The 17,424-nt window shown below is 42.1% G+C and overlaps 1 protein-coding gene across 5 annotated transcripts in view; it reads right to left on the bottom strand.

Moving 5' to 3' along the window:
• Positions 1 to 17,424, bottom strand: part of DLGAP1 (DLG associated protein 1) — a 423,778-nt gene that overhangs the window by 23,910 nt on the left and 382,444 nt on the right. For all 5 annotated transcript variants that reach the window (XM_063326618.1, XM_063326617.1, XM_063326619.1 and 2 more), the window contains 2 exons: positions 6,722 to 7,095; positions 3,413 to 3,504 (listed from right to left, as the gene is read on the bottom strand). In XM_063326618.1, the coding sequence (XP_063182688.1) occupies positions 3,413 to 3,504; positions 6,722 to 7,095 (466 nt within the window). The remainder of the gene's footprint in view (positions 1 to 3,412; positions 3,505 to 6,721; positions 7,096 to 17,424) is intronic.

Genomic DNA, 17,424 nt, shown 5'->3' with positions numbered 1-17,424 from the left:
TTTACTTTACACCACATCAAGAGGTATGGTGTGGTAAACCACACTGTATGTCACACCAAGAGGTGAGGGCCCCACAGAAGGCAGAGAAAATGGAGAAGGACCGTATGTATTCTGGTCTTAGTTTCCCATGGCAGTGTTCTTACTTCAGAAACTACCACTGTTTCGGCATTCATATATTCTCGTGATGGCAAACCAATTACACTTACCAGCTGATGGTATGACTAGGAGCAACAAGCAAGACAATTTTGGGGGTGAGGATGTAACAGGAGGAGATGTTGGGGCAGACAAGGTAAAATGCAAGAGAGACTAAAAGTGATTACAGAGCTACGGGACTGACTGAGAGCCCCTTGTTCAATAAGAACGTGTGCTAATTGGCCTGGCACAATATATGACTTCTTTTCTGGTTCAGTAGAACTGGTTGACTTCCGATAACTCAATTACCTTCTGTAAGGGAGGAATGGGTGGTGGTCCCCTGAGGTCAAGAAGAAGTCTCAGGTAGAGAGAAAGGACAAACAGAAATGGACAGAAATGGAAGTGCCCTGAGATTGCACTGATCAGCTTCATTAGACACACGTTTCAAAACTGCCCTGGAAGGGGTGGGTCATGTGAGGAAAGGGGAAGAGCATTTTGGTGGGTGTTTTGCTAGCATCATGGGGGAGATCAGGTGAGAGATAAAAGAATAACAGCAGGAAGATCATGAGGTTACTGTTGAAAGAAATGCATACCATTTTTTTTCCACAAGAAGGACTGGACAGAGGTACTCCGCTAGAAATTGTAGAGCTGCACTTAGGGAATGTGTGAAAAAGATGATTGAGAGCAGGCAGCACATAAAACCGAGGATAAGATGAATAGCGGTGATGGATCCAGTTGTAATATGGTCAGGTAGCGGTAGGCACAATTATCCTTTGAGCAGTACAAGAGGAGGAGGAGGAGGAGGAGGAGGAGGAGGAGGAGGAGGAGGAGGAGGACTCCGAGTCATTTGTCTTGGCAGGAAGCCCAGATTACAGAGAGTGAAGGGCTAATGAAAGGTCTGAGTCGAGATGGAAGATGGAAGAGATAGAGCTGTCCTCTGAAGATGCTCTGTTTTTGAGCTACTTAGATCAAGAAATGGAGGCAAAATCTTTTGCTTACTTGGTCCAAGCACAGAAGTAGGAATGTTTAAAAGGAGGTAAGACTCTGTAGTGTGAGAATGACAGTCATATGAGGTGAGGGAAAGGGGGAGGAAGGAACAGGAAGCAAAGAAGAGGAGTGAAACAAATTTTGTATGGTAGGCTTTTGGTGCATTAAGCAAAGAGCTTTCTTGTTGTGTAACAGTGCACGCAATAGCTTAAACTGGCACGGAAGCATGATCAATTTACTGTATTTATCCTCTTTGTCGTGTCATTATTCTCTTATTTTATATTTATTTAACATTTCTGAAGCCTGAAAGGTTTTTAAAAACATTCAATTGTCAAAGATTCAACTCAAAAGGGCTTTTCTGAGGCTCTGCAGATGTTATGGTGCAGGGGCAGGGAAGAATGCAGTGTATTTACAATTCTATTCCTGTAACAGATAATCAATACATTGTGCTCTGCTGTGTTAAAAAAAAAAAAAAAGGAATATGAGTGCCAAACTGTGATGATAAGCCCTTTGTGTCTTGAGTGCACTCATTTTCTAAGGATTAGGGGCTGTCCTTTATCAGCCAGTTCACTTCTGAAAGTCCATGATAGATTGCTGCTTGCCCAGTCTGCTACAAACACCAGCAACCTCAACTTTATCAGCAAGGAAACCCCCAAACACAGCTGTCAGTGGGTAATGCAGAAATATTGCTTTCTCAGGGCAGACTCTCACAGGCAAACCTTACCTTTTTCTCTGGAGCAATAAAAAATGCAATAGAAAGAGGACTTTGGAAGTAAGGTATTTACAAACAGCCATTTCTTTGTTTGTTTTTTCTGTGTTTTTTTTTTTTTTGGTTTTTTTTTTTTTTGAGGAGAGGGGGAGGGTTGGGCTTTTGGGGTAGTTATTTCCTTTGTGCTCAGGCTGAAGGGAAATGGTCCTTCAGCATCTATTCTAATGTGCTCATTTATCTAGTGCTGGAAGAGTTGTGGGTAAATGGGGCTAAGGTCTAACACATAAAGAAATGTCTGCCAGCAAGAGATGTTTTAGCAGGTTAATGAGGAACTTGGTAACAGCCTAGCAGGGTCATTGCAAAATCACATTTCTTTTTGCTGAAATCACTTCAACCTTTCAAAACCACAGGAAAATACTCTGCTACTTTACGGGCAGATTTTGTTGAATTGAAAATGGTGTAGATAACATGTTATTTTTGAGTATTTTTAGCAGACGTAGGAAGAAAACAGTGTGAAAATGGACATCTCTACTCGCTACTGCAGTTGGCGGGCTGGAGGAGGGCAGAGGGCCCTAATTTTGTCATCTTGGATTTGCTGCACCCAGGTTTTCTCTGGAGAGATTGCAAGGGCAACTCTTCCCTCCCCAACAAGCGACACTGCCCCAAGGCTTCTCCTGCGATAAGGTACGGCGGGTTATCAACAAAATGGCTCCAGGATCCGAAAGTTTCCCTGTGCCCAAACGGCTTGGGAAAAATGAACAAAGGTTTCGGTGGGCGCTTGCAGCCGCAGCGGCACCGGGCAGGTCTCCACACTCAAGAGGCCAGGGGAGAGACCAGCTTCTCTTCAGCCTCCGAATCCAGCTTTGGGCAAGAATTAGGGTTTGTAGATGTGGTCAAGCACTGGGAAATGTTCTGTGGCTGGAAAGGGCCATGTGCAGTTATGCTGCCCTGCAGTGTAACTGCATATTGTCATCCAGAAGAAACAACCCTTGAAGACACCAACTATTCTATATCTTTTTTTCATTTTTTGTTGGAGCGTATTTGTTTACTAATTCAGGTTACACTGCAGAGTGGAGAGAGGACTGAGTTTTACAGGCTTGCTTTTTAATCTCAACGATTTTTTGCAAGGGAGCCGCTGTAATGCAGAGATGTCTGGGCGAGATACCTGAGCAAAAGCAATCGGTTTGGCTCTGCCACTGCGCTGCTCCGCGTGGCTGAAATTACTCTGCTGAAAAACAAACTTCTCCACCAACTCTTTGCTGCTGCAGCCATCCCGAGACTAATACTCCAGCTGCATCACCTTCCGCTGTTTGGGTGGATTTTCCGGGGAAGAAGAGTTTATGAAACGTATATTGACCTTCAAAATATGTGGCACTTTTCTTCCACTTCTCCCACTGGTCCTGAAAAATCCCCTCTGAGAAATAAGAGCTACAGCTTTTATAAGACTCAGCTTTTCAGCTGGGTGATCTAACAATTCATCCAGGAAGCAGGTTTATATGGTCGTGCGTGCAGGAACTAGGGCTCTTAAAAATTAGTTGCGGCATAATTATTTACTTTAGAAAAACAGTATTAACTTTTACTCACCACTTCTCCTCCTCTACTTGAACTCCTATGGACTGGAACTTACTGGTTGCTTTATTTTCACCTGATTTGGTGGATTCTTCAGCACCATCAACCTTAAAAAAAATTAACCAGCTAATTAGAATGTATTTTGGCAGAGATATCACCTATGTACTTACAATTTCTATGCATGACTACTAAGTGTCTGCACATAACTACCTTCATCTAGTCAGTTTATCTGTGTTGTGCCCATTTCTGATGTTATTAGTGAATGTTCATCATTCTTGTTAATCCAGAAAACATTTCTGGTAAGACAACATTTGGCCTGCAAAATGCAGATGGAGTTTATCCAGTATTTTATGGAGGCTGAATGCTCACATTTGCCAGAGCAAATCCGAGCTGCAGTAACTCCATGCGCTGCGCTCCACCATTTGTTTTGTTTTACCTGTTAGTCTGTACGTGCATGCAGATGTGAACTCATGTCAAAATTATGCGTTTATTTTGTTAAAATGTTAGTGCCCTGAATCAGAGCACTGTACAGATAAGATTTAAAGAAAGCAGATGCAGCTCTTGGAATACATTTTCTTCACTGCTTCATCATGCAAACAGGTGGTCCCTAGGAACACAGGCAGGAACTTTATACCACCTCTCCATCGCCGTGAGAAGTTTTATACCAACGGTATAAAGTTAAAATTTAACCACAGATGTGTCTTTGAGCAAAATTGCAGACTTCTGGGCCCAATCAGTGTAACTGATAATTCCCAATGCTATATATGACATTTTTAGTCATACAAGAAAAAAAAATAATTCTGGCACGCAGGATTTTTGGACCACAGCAGTGTTACGAAGTGACCTGTGGACCACTCTGACCCCAGGTGTACAAAATCTCCATCTGTAGTTAGCATCTGTTCCAGCAGTAAGTAAACTTCTTGTTGAGAGACAATTCAACAGCTATGCAGGAAAAGTGCTCAAGGAGGGATGGGAGTTACAGAGGTGTTTAGTGAAGTGGGGTACTTACCTGATACTGAGGCTTTTGGGGAGATAACTACGCCTTAAATCCCATATCTGACAGAGAAGCAACCTTTTGATGGAAGAGTTTCGCTTTGCTTTGCTTTACTTGTTTGCTAAACAGATTTACCGCAAAGGCTTGTGGTGTCCTAAGAGTGACTGAGGGGTGCGGAGGACATGCATGGATGTTCAACACAAGTGCACATTAGGTTTATTTATTAGAGGAGGAAGCAAACCAAGAATATGCTTCTGGCTAAAGCAGCTTGCCCTGCTTCACAGAGACAGGCCAGGCTATAAGTAAGGTGTATACCTGGTCTGAGTTCAGTCTAAGCCTAAACTAGGCTGCCTTTACAGTCAGCGGAGAGAGACTGACTTCATACCGCCAGTCAGAGGGCTGACAGCCTACCTACCTATTTTAGGGTGGTTGTCTCTAAAAGAAGTAATTTCTGGCAGCAACAGCAATCTTACGGTATTTCCACTCCCACACTACTCCTTCAGCCGTACCAGCATGACTGCTTGTGCAATGATGCTGCAAAACGGGCCAGACAGCAGACTGGCAAAGTAGTTTTCTTTTATTTGTGAAGCCTATCTGACCCTAAAAATCTCATTGCTGGGCACAACTGGGAGGGTGGCACGATGCACGAGCAGGAAACCTGTAAGGCTGTTATCACTGCTGAAGGTTTCGCTTCATGTAATCCCTTCTTTAGGCATCTCCATTGGGTTGTACACAAAAACTACTGGGGCAGCTCCTCACGTACCATCCCCAGGCAGCTTTCAATTATGATTATGCTGGTCATCTGTAAATCTCAAAATTTTAGAGGGAGATTTTCAAAGGCTTGAACAGCATTCGAGGCTCTGGTTTCCTCAGATCTCAGGAAACTGAGGCCCCTATACCTCTCAGAAGCAGCATTTGCTACTTGCAGTAACACCACCTTAAGAAGAGACAGCGGGGATATGGTGCCTCAAGAGCTCTGATTCACGTTACTGTTGCTCGTTTTGGCTTCTGCAAACATGGAAATTATTTCTTCCTACCCCTTACCTTGCCTGCTCAGGAGCCTTTGTTGTTTTGCTCGGTGAAAGGAGGGTTTACAACAATAAAATAGCACCTTAGGCTTGGCTGGATATGGGAATAAGTAGTAGAAGAGCTTTTGTCTATCCCTGGATAGAGAAAATAGATTTTCTCTATCCCTGTCCCACCTGGATCTTACTCCTGTGCATAACATTGAACGTCAGCTTTTCTTTCAGAACATACCCAAACCAAACAGCTGTGAAGCAGAAAAAGGCAGTAGCCTGAACCCACAGGCAACAGTAATTATTGCCATTCCAAGAAAGAAGAAAGAGAAAAGTCACAGCTTCTCCAGGAGCTGCCCCTGGAATGGCATACTTCTACACAGCACCTCTCATCTCATCAGGCTGATGCAGAGATTTCACGGTAAATTCTTAGGCTTTGCTAATCAGATAAGCCTGTCCAGGCACATAGTGCTGTGCTTACAACCTCCATCTGCAAGGAAAAAAAAATCATGTCTTCTTGTGAAGGCCGATAAGCTGTGGATTGCTATTCTATTTGCTTGGGATTCGTCTCCCATCAAAACCTGTGTTGATTCTCAGTTGACTGTAAATTCGAGTACTTTGTTGCAAAAACTAATCCTGCAAGCAGATAGTTGGAGTCCCTCTTTTGAGGGGGCATGGGAAAGATTAATTAGGAAACCAGATTAAATTGGCCTAGTTTATTTGCTCTTCTCCTTTCTGTAAATAGGAGTGAACTTTGGCAGGGTTAGTTTTCTTGTTTCATTCCACTAGAGGTAACAAAAGGTAATTTTCTTTAACAAGGGCAAATCAGAAGGAACTTATCCTCTGCTCTTGCGGCTGAGATAGGAACAATGCTGCCTCATTCAAGCAGCTACCAGTCATTATGAAATGCATGAATAAGCAGTGACAATTAATTCAGTGAGGCTGGACGAAAATATTTTTTGGGTGATAGTGTAATGTAAATCATTGTTTTACACATTCCCTTTCAATGATTTAATTCATGCCTTTCTGACCCCCGCTGTGTTATGATTCATAGATTAGTGCTCATGTGTGTAATTTAACAGAGCTGAATAACAAGCAGCAAGGAGACTTAAACAAGTCCTTGCATCTGATGTTTTTATGATAAATTAGTAAAACATCATTAGTACCACGCGGAATGATTATGCTGTTGCAATTTCTACACAGGTAGCTGTCAGGAAAAGAAGAAAAATACACAAAACATTGCATAATGAGCAGTAAAACAAATGTAGAAATCCAAAACAATGGCAGGCATATAACCCACATCCCATACCACACCTGAATTCCAATAGATAAGCATCTGTTTTTCTTGAAGTGGTCCTTCTTTCTATCTTCTACTGCAACGGTGGCAATGGTTGTGGTGGTGGTGACGGTGGCAGTATTGTTCCCTACATGTTGACTTGCAGGGCCATGGATCTGCGCGTTGGCAGCTTCGATAGCGGCTGTTAGTGCCTTCATACTGTCCAAGCTCTCTGTGGAGTTGCTAAGTCCAGACTGACTGATGATATCTCCCCTCTGTCCGTGCCCATCCATATATGCATCTTGGGCAGACTCTGTGCTGCTCTGGGCTGTGATGGAAATAAACGGTTTTGTGGTGGTTCTTGGTGGGACTGGAGGTGGTGTCTTCTTATAGGTGGTAATGCAGGATGACACTGGAAAAAAACACATGAGAGTTCTTGATTTATTGACGCTGCAGGGAAAATGGATGCAAATATGATCTCAAAGCACCAGTGAGCATGGACAGAGCAGACGTAAGGAGGATGCTGTTAGCCAAAGAGCCCCCAAAAGCTCCCATGTAAGTGCCATGGAAATACCTCACTTATCAGTGTCCTCTGTTCCTACTGATGTGAGTGGCAGAATTGCCAGTAGAGGGCAAGAAATTACCTATTTGCCAAGTTCCTCTTTAGTCTTTTCAGGATTGTTTTCTCCAGTACATCTTCTACTAACTGTTCTAAGTCCCATGGGAACAAGTCCACCAAAACATTTGTTCTGCTCATGGCTTCCAAACAAGATTCACAAGGATGATGAGTCTCCAACCACTTATCCTAGCTAAACTGTACTGTTTTATTGCAATTGTTTTCTGTCTCTCTACCCTTGCCTACTGTATTTATCAAGCTTATGTAGAATTTTAAACTACATTTTTCTGATCAGAGTGAGATCCCCAAACCATCATCGGTCAAAGTCTGTTAACACTCACCGTGCTTGGACTTGTGTATTTCTTACTATAAAATGTCTCACTTGTTGCACAGACTTCTCAAATACTTTGAAATGCTTTGTAAGCTGCTGAAGACATATTTAAGGCAACATTTTGCCATGCTTAATTTTCTCATCATAAATATAACGTATCTGTTCTGGCAAAAAAATGTTTAATTTTACACACAGGGAGTTAGTGTAATGAAGTCAATGGCTAAAGCCTGTCAGTCAGTGGGACTACTTAAAGGAAAGTAAGTATAAACGTTTGCACGAACAGAGGCTTTAATAAAAGTTCATGAGGACTACTCTTTTCATATTTTGAAGGCCATGCTCTGTTTGTAAGTGCTTCTATATGGATTTAGAAGATTAGCTTGAGGTTCCCAGGTTAAAAACTATTGGCCTGTGTTTACAGAATTACATGCAGAAAGCACTGCATGGAGATAAAACCATCTTCCTTTAAGGGACAGCTGGCAGCTCTGCATTGCTGAAGTCCTGGAATGCTTTCAAACGAGGAAAGAAAGTCCATTAAGAACAAAAAACCAATCACGATATGCTCTGTTTTTTAAGAAAATAAATGCAGGCATGAACCTGTGCGAAGTTCAGACACAAACATGTTAACATAAATTCTTATTAACAGTAATCATATGGCAAGGAATTATTCATCAGTTCATTTTAATTGGCAGACGTCTATGCCACCCACATAAAAGGTAACTCTGCTACAGCTGTTCTGCTCTCTGTTTGCACTGTACGTGCTTGTCGAGCCAGGAGCCATTATGGTATTAATTTGACTAGCTCAGATCCATATGCCTCATATCTCCCGATAGCTGTAGGAATAGTTATAGCGTAAAAGGTGTTTCCAGGGCATGAAATCACACGGGATTTTTTTTTTTTTTTAAGGACTCGTATAAGTTTCTGATAACATGTCTGAACCCACGTTAAACACGTTGAGTGCTAATGGAAAAAGAGTGTTTCACTAAGGTAGTGAGGGTTTTGAAACTATGATTCACTTCTGAAGAATCAAACAGAAACCACGGCATCTTTGAGAGAAGAGATGGCTAAAAATGAACTTGTCAAATTTTAACTCTGGGAAAATAAATAGTTGATAGGGGCTAAAGGTGTTTTTTAAAGTGCTTATGACAAGACCAATAGCTGGAACTAACAGAAAGGATGACAATTTTACAAAGGGGATTGTGAATTTGGTGCCGTTCTTCATCAGTTTTGATGCTGCTAAAAAGCATTTGTTGTGACTGTGCACGCTCAGGCAAATCACCTGCTGTTGCTGCAGCACAACCATTTACTCCGGGACTTACAGAGAATCGTGCGGGATGCTGCTTGGGTGATGATACCCCAGAAAGGACCCAGGTGGTTTGTGGTCTGGAGAATGTTCTCTGAGGGGTGGAAATGCAAACCGAAATTCACCACTGAAGAATTCAAAGCACATACACAAGAGGTATATGGAGGTAAAGCTTTGGGAAGCCGGTGCCAAACTTGTCAAACAGAGGTTTGTGTGCAATGCTGCTTTGCAATTCAGCAAAGTATAAATTGGCCCATTTAAAATATGGTAGGCAGGGTCACTGTGGAGCTCCTGGGGAGATGCCAGCACCTTCAGGACGTCCCAGCAAATCTCGTAAGTATTTTTCTTACACGGCAGAGAGGGAAATGATAAAGAAACACACTTGAAAAGTGCTCTTAGGTAGGCGAGAGAGCTTCAAAAATAAAAAGCAAGCCTTAACAAGACTGGTCCCCACATCACCGGTCATCGCCCCCTAGAAAGAGAGTCAATAGCAACTGTCTATTGACAGCTACCAGGCACTCTGGACACAGCAGTACAAATACAGAAACGCCTGATTAAGATGTCTTTCATTCTGTTGGTAAATGTACTCAATGAGGAGTCTAATCCACACTGCAATGAAAGATGTTTGCGCTCAGCTAATTAAATCTGAAGTTATTCTTAAAAGGGGGAGAGAATTGACAAGTCATACGGTGAAATTGTAAAGAGAAACAGCAAACGCTCTCTTAGCAAGTCAAAACAAATCCTCAGTTTCCTGGAGTCACGCAGCACACGCTGTACAGCTCCGGAGAAGCGGAGTGTGCAAGTCATAAAAGAACCCCAGGCACTTCATTACTGGAAATGATGTAAGCTCCCGCCGCTCCTCTGCAGAAACGACAACAAAACAATGCTCCGGCCGCCGCCGTCGGAGGCAGCTGCTCTCTAAATGTTGTAGCCGGCCGAGCCCTCCCGACGGCTGAAGCACAACAAGGAAAGGGATTCGGTGCATCGGTTTTTTTTTGGGTGCTTTCAAGAACCTGGCAACTTGCGACATGGCAACCTGAAGGATCTGCTGGCTTTTTTCAAGTGGCTATGGTCTTTTGAATGCTAAGCTGCTTGAAAACAAAAGGGATACTCCCCAGGGAAAATGACAAAACCTTGGAGGCGCTCTCCTTGTGCAGCCAAGAAGAGCCTGAGCGGTCAGTCGGTGCGGGAAGAGCACATCACATCGCTTTGTCCCCGTGGGCAAAGGGGAAGCTCATCCATCCAGCTGTCCTGCAGCAGACATGGACTGCCCGGCAGGAGGACTCTGAGGGAGAAGATTACAGGATCATGGGACGCGTGAAAAAGATGGAGAAATCCTCACTTCACACACAGGGAATTCTCGAGGGGTTTCGCACATGAAAGTTAGTTTAATTCACATCAGGAAGTGAATTTCAAGGGCTGTATAAATTCCTTGATAAATATGTTCTTGGACATGGATCAAGGAGCGAAGTTCTGTACGGAAACTGATCTGACTGGAGAGTCAAGTCAAAGTAGTCTGATTTTTCATTAAAAGTTGTTTAGACATGGAGTTAATGAGAAATAACTTTTTCTGAATAGCAAACGTATATGAACCTTCAGTTTGTCACAATATAGAGAAGCTTTTCATATTCTTTTCCAGAGCACATGTGCTGCTGGCGCAGGTATACGTTTCTTTCCTAGGGCATATGTAAGGTTTAATCCAGAAACTAGTTAAGTCATGTGCAAGAATCCTGACTCTCAAAGCACCTTGAATCAGGCCCATCGTTTCCAGCTGGATCAATGGACTAAGCAAGACGCAAGGCTCTCTTTTTTGTTTTGATCTTTATCCCATTTCTGTGGCCTGCCTTCGGGTTACAGTTTAATCCCAAATACCTAGTGAAAAAGCACTTTCTCCAGATTAAGAAAAAAGAAGAAAAAAAAAAAGTCACGGTGTTTGTCCTCCTAGCCAGTTTTTCCAAACAACTAGCTCATGGGACAGGAATTTGGAACAGGGAGTGTCAACCACCCAGTTCAGAAGGAAGTCTAATGATAAAAAAAATAATCCCAGATTGCATAATAATAAAGGCTTGAATTTGAATGTTTCATTGTAAGAGCACTTCAGTTGTTTAAACATGCTCACTGGGGAGATGAGCCCTCGGGAACAAACATCAGCACGCAAACACAGATTTTTAGCTCAGTGAATGGGTGCTCAGGAGAACCCCAAGGCAGATTACTATATTTGTGAGGAGATCAAATTCATGCAGGCCTTTGAACGATTCAAGTGATGAGATATGTAAGCAATATCTTTCTAATTTGGCAGTCTCCTATACGCTTGGTTAACAAATACAAGAATAAATGAAAGTGCAAATTTAAAGTTAATTAAAATAATAGTGTTTCTCTTGAGGAAAACGACTAATTGCACAGTTTGAAAGGAGCAGCAAAGGACACAACTTGTGCACAACTAAGTATCGAGGTTCAAGGCAGGAGTTCTTCCACCCTGTGCAGATGGACCTCCGTCTTCTGCTACACTGTCTGTTAAACAGGTATGTTAACAGCAGTGCCCTTGCACCTCACACAACCGCGACACAAAACACGGACGTAGGCACATCCAAGGAGACCTGAGCTTCACAACGGCAGCCCCCAGGCTCCCCACACAGAGGTGCAGCGCTTGATTTGGCTTGTTAGACTCGCACAGAGCTGTTATTCTCTTTACCATGCGCTTATTTCCTGACTCTGTTGAGGTTTGGGGGGAATGCTTGGAAATAGGGTTTCAGATGCTGTATTGTTATTTGTACATGCAAAAAATTGGTATGCAAACAGAGCATGCATTTTCTTAATAAAAAACTATTGTCATATAGCCGATGGCTTCTGAGGATGCAGAGATTTACTATTAAATAACTGAAATAAAGATTTTCATAAGAAGTTCTAAACTGCCCAAGGGAATAATACCAGAGTGACTTATGGATGTCATTATCCCGAATGAGAACTACTGAAATCTCTGTACCATGCCATCTTCATGGTTCTGCCAAGGCCATGCTTTTCCCCTACCCCCACCACCACAAAACCAGATATCTTATCCAACAAAAGCCTAAGGTACACTGGATTTGGAAACAGGCATAACTGATAACTAAAATCCTTCAGCCATCCATACAAAGTGTCTAAAGCATCTTTACTCCAATAGCACCACAATGTTACAATTTAACATCCCATGTATTCTGAGGTCTACATGCCGGTGCTGGTGATCTTTGCATAAATCTGGACATTTTCGTTCGCAAGTAGGGTGCCTCCAGCTTCCCAGCTGGGTACAGTAAAAGATGTCCTGAAACCTAAGAGGGGGGTGAGACTAAATATGGCTCATCCTGCATCTCAAATGGATTGAGTTAGAAAATCTGCACGTGCATAGTCCGTGGATGATAGGCGAACATTTCTCAAGCAGATTTTTTTTTTTTCTTTTAATGTCTGCTGCTGGAAGCTGCTGATGCCAGTCAGAAGTTTAATTGCTATCCCAGGGAAGCTGAATTAGTGTAGAGAGAACAGGTGAGACAGACAAAGGTGTCTGCGAAATGCAGTTTATCACTAGGATATCACCACAAATTATGGATGCACAGACAAAATTCAGTGCATGTAGGCTTCCTATGAGACCCACTTCACTCCTTGTATTATATAGCCATAGCTGAACTTCTCTATACATAAAAATTACCAGTACATTAACAGCAAGCAAATTAAGCAATTCAACTCATTTGGCCCCAAAGCCAAGAAGTCTATAACCAACCGAAACTCTGGAAAAAAGATTTCACATAAACTGAAAGTCATTACCCAAAGTGGATCACTGCTAGGATGGCTTATAATACTTTACTCCTAAAATCTGTGATCTTTACTGGTGTCAAGCAATTAGGACTTGACTTTATCTTTTCTGAAGACGAGATAAAATAGGTAAGAATATGACCACGTGCAAACCCTAGATTTCATTTCAGCTAATGCATATGAGCTCCCTTGCCTTTTTACCTGGAGCGAGCAGCTAGAGGGGACAACAGGAGCATTTGTTTCTGGCATTCCCTTGCCAGCAGCTGTCTCCATGGGATCAAACTGCACCGTACCTATGGAGGTGGTGCTTTACAGGCAGGTTCAATCCTGACCATTGGCTCATGGGACGTGATGAAGTTACAAACCCACGGACCACATATGAATAGCTGCTCAAACTGAAATTCAGTCTGGCTGAGAAGGAAGACAGAAGTGAAACTATTTTGACCTTGTCCTTAAACTCTGGCTACCAACAAAGCATCTGGAAAAACACCACCAAGATCTGCAGGGATGATGGTGTGAGTCTGTTCCAGACAGATGCTCTCCGAGAACTTTGAAGATTCAAACGGCTTCAAAACAGTCCTAGTAGGAGGTATCTGATACAGAACATCAGCCTCTACATTCAATGAAGCATATTGGAGAAGAGTGAAAAGAAAAAAAGAAAAACAATGCAGCAGCATGGTCTTTTTTAGTTAGCATATGAATTATTTATCATCTCTTTTCATCCATACAGCTTTTTTTTTTCCTGAGAAAATCAGGGAAACACTGATCTATAGCTTAAACTGAGTCTAGCAAACCATACAAATGCTTTCTGCACTTAAGTACTTCACCAAATGCTTCATGCTCCCCCCCCCCTTTCAGAGCACTCATGGAATATGAGAAACATTAGAATTTTAGATTAAAAAAAGGATATTTTATGTTTCAGAATTTACATGTCATAAAATCACCATGGTAAGAAATTCATAAGCTTTCTGAATATCAATACATTCATCTTATAAAAGGCATTTATGGAAAACAGAGGAAACCTTGTGAAATATGGTAGTTTATCCCACTTAGACCAAGAATGTGTGAGAGTAAATAAATGTAATAATATGCAGCTTGATGAAATCAGATCCTTTTCCCATATATTTTTCCAGGAAGCAACTTCACTGGCACTTTGATATAACACTTTGTTATGTGTTACTGCAACACTCTCAAATTCCAGAATTTGCATCTTTTTCCCTCTGGCAATATTGTTAATAAAACAAAATGGGCAATTTTGTTTTTAATGTGGTGTTGTACTAACCAAATACAGACACATATATGTAAGCAGCTATTTAAGTAAAAACACAGAGCAAGAATCAAAGCCTGGATTTTCAGAAACACAGAGGGATGAACTTTCTGCAAGTGTCTAGCCACCTTAGCTAGGAAGTTGTATTTAAAAAGTTTAAAATCCAAGCATACCCTGAGAAAACAATCACTTATTTTTTTGACTACTGAGGAATGGTTGGCTGTAAAGACTTGGACTGCAAGTGCACGTTGCAACTTCTTAGGGCTAATCCCTTGAAAACCTGTCTCTCATTTACATTTCTGTATTGGATCTGGGTTCCTGAAAACATGACCTGAACTGTGAATACGCAACCTAATTTCCAGACTATACCAGTAGCTCTTTCAACATATAGTTGGGCAGCAAGCATAGAATCATAGGATTGCCTGAGTTGGAAGGGACCTTTCAGATCATCTAGTCCAACCACCAACTAACTCTGACAAAACCCACCACTAAACCATATCTCTAAGCACTATGTCTACCCGTCTTTTAAATACCTCCAGGGATGGTGACTCCACCTGTTCCAATGCTTGACAACCCTTTTGGTGAAGAAATTTTTCCTAATATCCAGTCTAAACCTCTCCTCGTGCAACTTGAGGCCATTTCCTCTTGTCCTATCGTCTGTTACTTGGGAGAAGAGACCAACCCCCACCCCGCTACAACCTCCACTCAGGTAGTTGTAGAGAGCCATAAGGTCTCCCCTCAGCCTCCTTTTCTCCAGGCTAAACAACACCAGTTCCCTCAGTTGCTCCTCATAAGACTTGTGCTCCAGACCCTTCACCAGCTTCGTTGCCCTTCTCTGGACATGCCCGAGCACCTCAATGCCTTTTTTTGTGGTGAGTTTTACCGGACACAGTACTCGAGGTGGGGCCTCACCAGTGCTGAGTACAGGGGGACGATGACTTCCGTAGTCCTATTGGCCACACTGTTCCTGATACGCTTGCCATTCTGTTTGGGTATATTACTGTAGGTGCTATTTCTTGAAATGATCACGTCGTATTTGTAACTACTGCTGCTGGACATATTAATATACTCTTGTATATATGGTTTCCCCTCAGTTGCAAATGGGATATTTAATATCTGGGGAGCCAATACACAGGAGACTTGAATCCTATCAAGCCTGGAGATATATCAGGGCAGACGTGTGGTCAGAACGAAGCCCACCTGTTATTCATGACTGTGCATCATGCCCTCCTTTGCCGTTCATTAAGAAGCACTGCATTTTGTCCTGCCTGATCCTTTGCTGCCAGTCTCTCATCCTCCCACGGTGGCAATGGAGATGACTGATGATAAAGCAAGTTAGCAGTCAGTCATTTTAAGATAAGCTTGTCATCAATTTGATGGAGAAATTGCAGGTTGAAATTGTACAGCTTTTGTCATGTAGGAGGTCGGACTAGAGAATAATTAGGATTCTCCTCTTCTAAATCTGTGAATCCCAGAAACTAACCTGTGAACATAGAGGAGACTTAAGCAAGGCAATTATCTCTGAGTAATCTGATCATGTAGCATTTAAGCTAGCTGGATATTAGCATAGTTGGACATCGCTGTTTTCAACATTACTGCAAGGATTTTCTTTTTAAACTCTTCATTGCAACTAACTTTCAAAAGGCAGCATTTGGCTGGGGTATTGACACTTCAAAGTGTGATTCCTGTATAAGAAAGAAATGACTGTAAAAGTTGTTCCCTTCTCCTCAGTCTGGAAGTGTACCTTCTTTGTTTGCTGCTGATGTTAGCAAGAAAACAAGCTTCTACTGGTTTTTACTCCCAGTGGTTTTCTGAATACTTAATAAACTTAAGGTGGGGTAAGCAGAATTCTGTATCATTGCACACATTGGCATCAAGCTGGTCTCACAGAATTTGATTAGTGATGCATCTAAATTGGCTTAGAAATCAATTAGTTTAAATTGCTGCAAACCCACCCCTGATGTGGATACATTTAGAAGTGGATATGACTGATAAGGTCTTTTTTTAAAAACCTAAAGGAAAATGCAGTGGAAATAGGAGTGATTCACTCAAAGAATTTATTCCAATTAACTGTATCAGTTGACTGATTTTAAACTGATTTGCTTTTATGTCATGGTGTGCAAACAAGCTGTATGTACATTGTTATCAGTTACATTCAGTTGAATTCGCTGAAAACTGTATAGGCATACTTTTATCTGATGACAATTTGTGAAGCTTAAGAACCTTCTTTAATTTTCTGAGTGAAAATCAGTTCTCAGGGTTGCTCTATTATTTGAGTTAATTTCTGCCTGCGTGGTTTGGTTAGTTTTATATCTGGGAACCACATCCTGGGCTGCATCAAAAGAAGTGTGGTCAGCAGGTCGATGAAGGTGATTCTGCCCCTCTACTCCGCTCTGGTGAGACCCCACCTGGAGTGCTGCATCCAGCTCTGGAGCCCTCAGCACAGGAAGGACATGGACCTGTTGGAGCGGGTCCAGAGGAGGGCCACGAAAATGATCAGAGGGCTGGAGCACCTCTCCTATAAGGACAGGCTGAGAGATTTGGGGTTGTTCAGCCTGGAGAAGAGAAGGCTCCGAGGAGACCTTATTGTGGCCTTCCAGTACTTAAAGGGGGGGCCTACAGGAAAGATGGGGACAAACTTTTTAGCAGGGCCTGTTGCAATAGGACAAGGGATAATGGATTTAAACTAACAGAAGGTAAGTTTAGACTAGATATAAAGAAGAAATCTTTTACAATGAGGGTGGTGAAACACTGAACAGGTTGCCCGGAGAGGTGGTAGATGCCCCATCCCTGGAAACATTCAAGGTCAGGTTGGACGGGGCTCTGAGCAACCTGATTAAGTTGAAGATGTCCCTGTTGATTTCAGTGGGGTTGGACTAGATGACCTATAAAGGTCCCTTTCAACCCAAACTATTCTATGATTGTACGATTTTTTAAAAGGTAAATCAAATAAACCACAGAATACAGTCAGTAGCATTGTTTCTAATGAACTTTTCAAAGTTGACTTACACTGGGGTAGTTCTGCACTATGAGACAGGTGTATATACATATGGGACAGTTATATTCCTCTAGTCATTATGGTACTGGTATACACAGCAAGTACAGAAATGTAGGTACACCAGTTTTGTGTGTTCCTCAACCCTAAGGCTGTTCAGAAGCTTTCAAGCAACCAAGAAAGGCATTGCTCTAACATAGACTATTCAAATGTGCTTAATACAACCTATATATGAGATGGAATTTACTATTTTTGGTACAGTAGCTACCTATTTTATTAAACAAACTGCCTTGTGATGCTGATGAATATATGTTGTGATTCCTTGCGGCAGAAAGCACTTTGTCACCTGATCCAGCAAAGGACTCAAATCTCTTTAAACTCCCATCTTAAAAGGAAGTATATGCTCAAGCTTTTTTACTCAGTCCCCAGTGGCATCAAGGCTTTACTGC

Source organism: Chroicocephalus ridibundus, chromosome 2 (assembly GCF_963924245.1).
Source record: "Chroicocephalus ridibundus chromosome 2, bChrRid1.1, whole genome shotgun sequence".
NCBI classification, from domain to species: domain Eukaryota; kingdom Metazoa; phylum Chordata; class Aves; order Charadriiformes; family Laridae; genus Chroicocephalus; species Chroicocephalus ridibundus.
The sequence above is the reverse complement of the archived record's forward strand: the minus strand, read 5'-3'. Positions and strand labels throughout refer to the sequence as shown.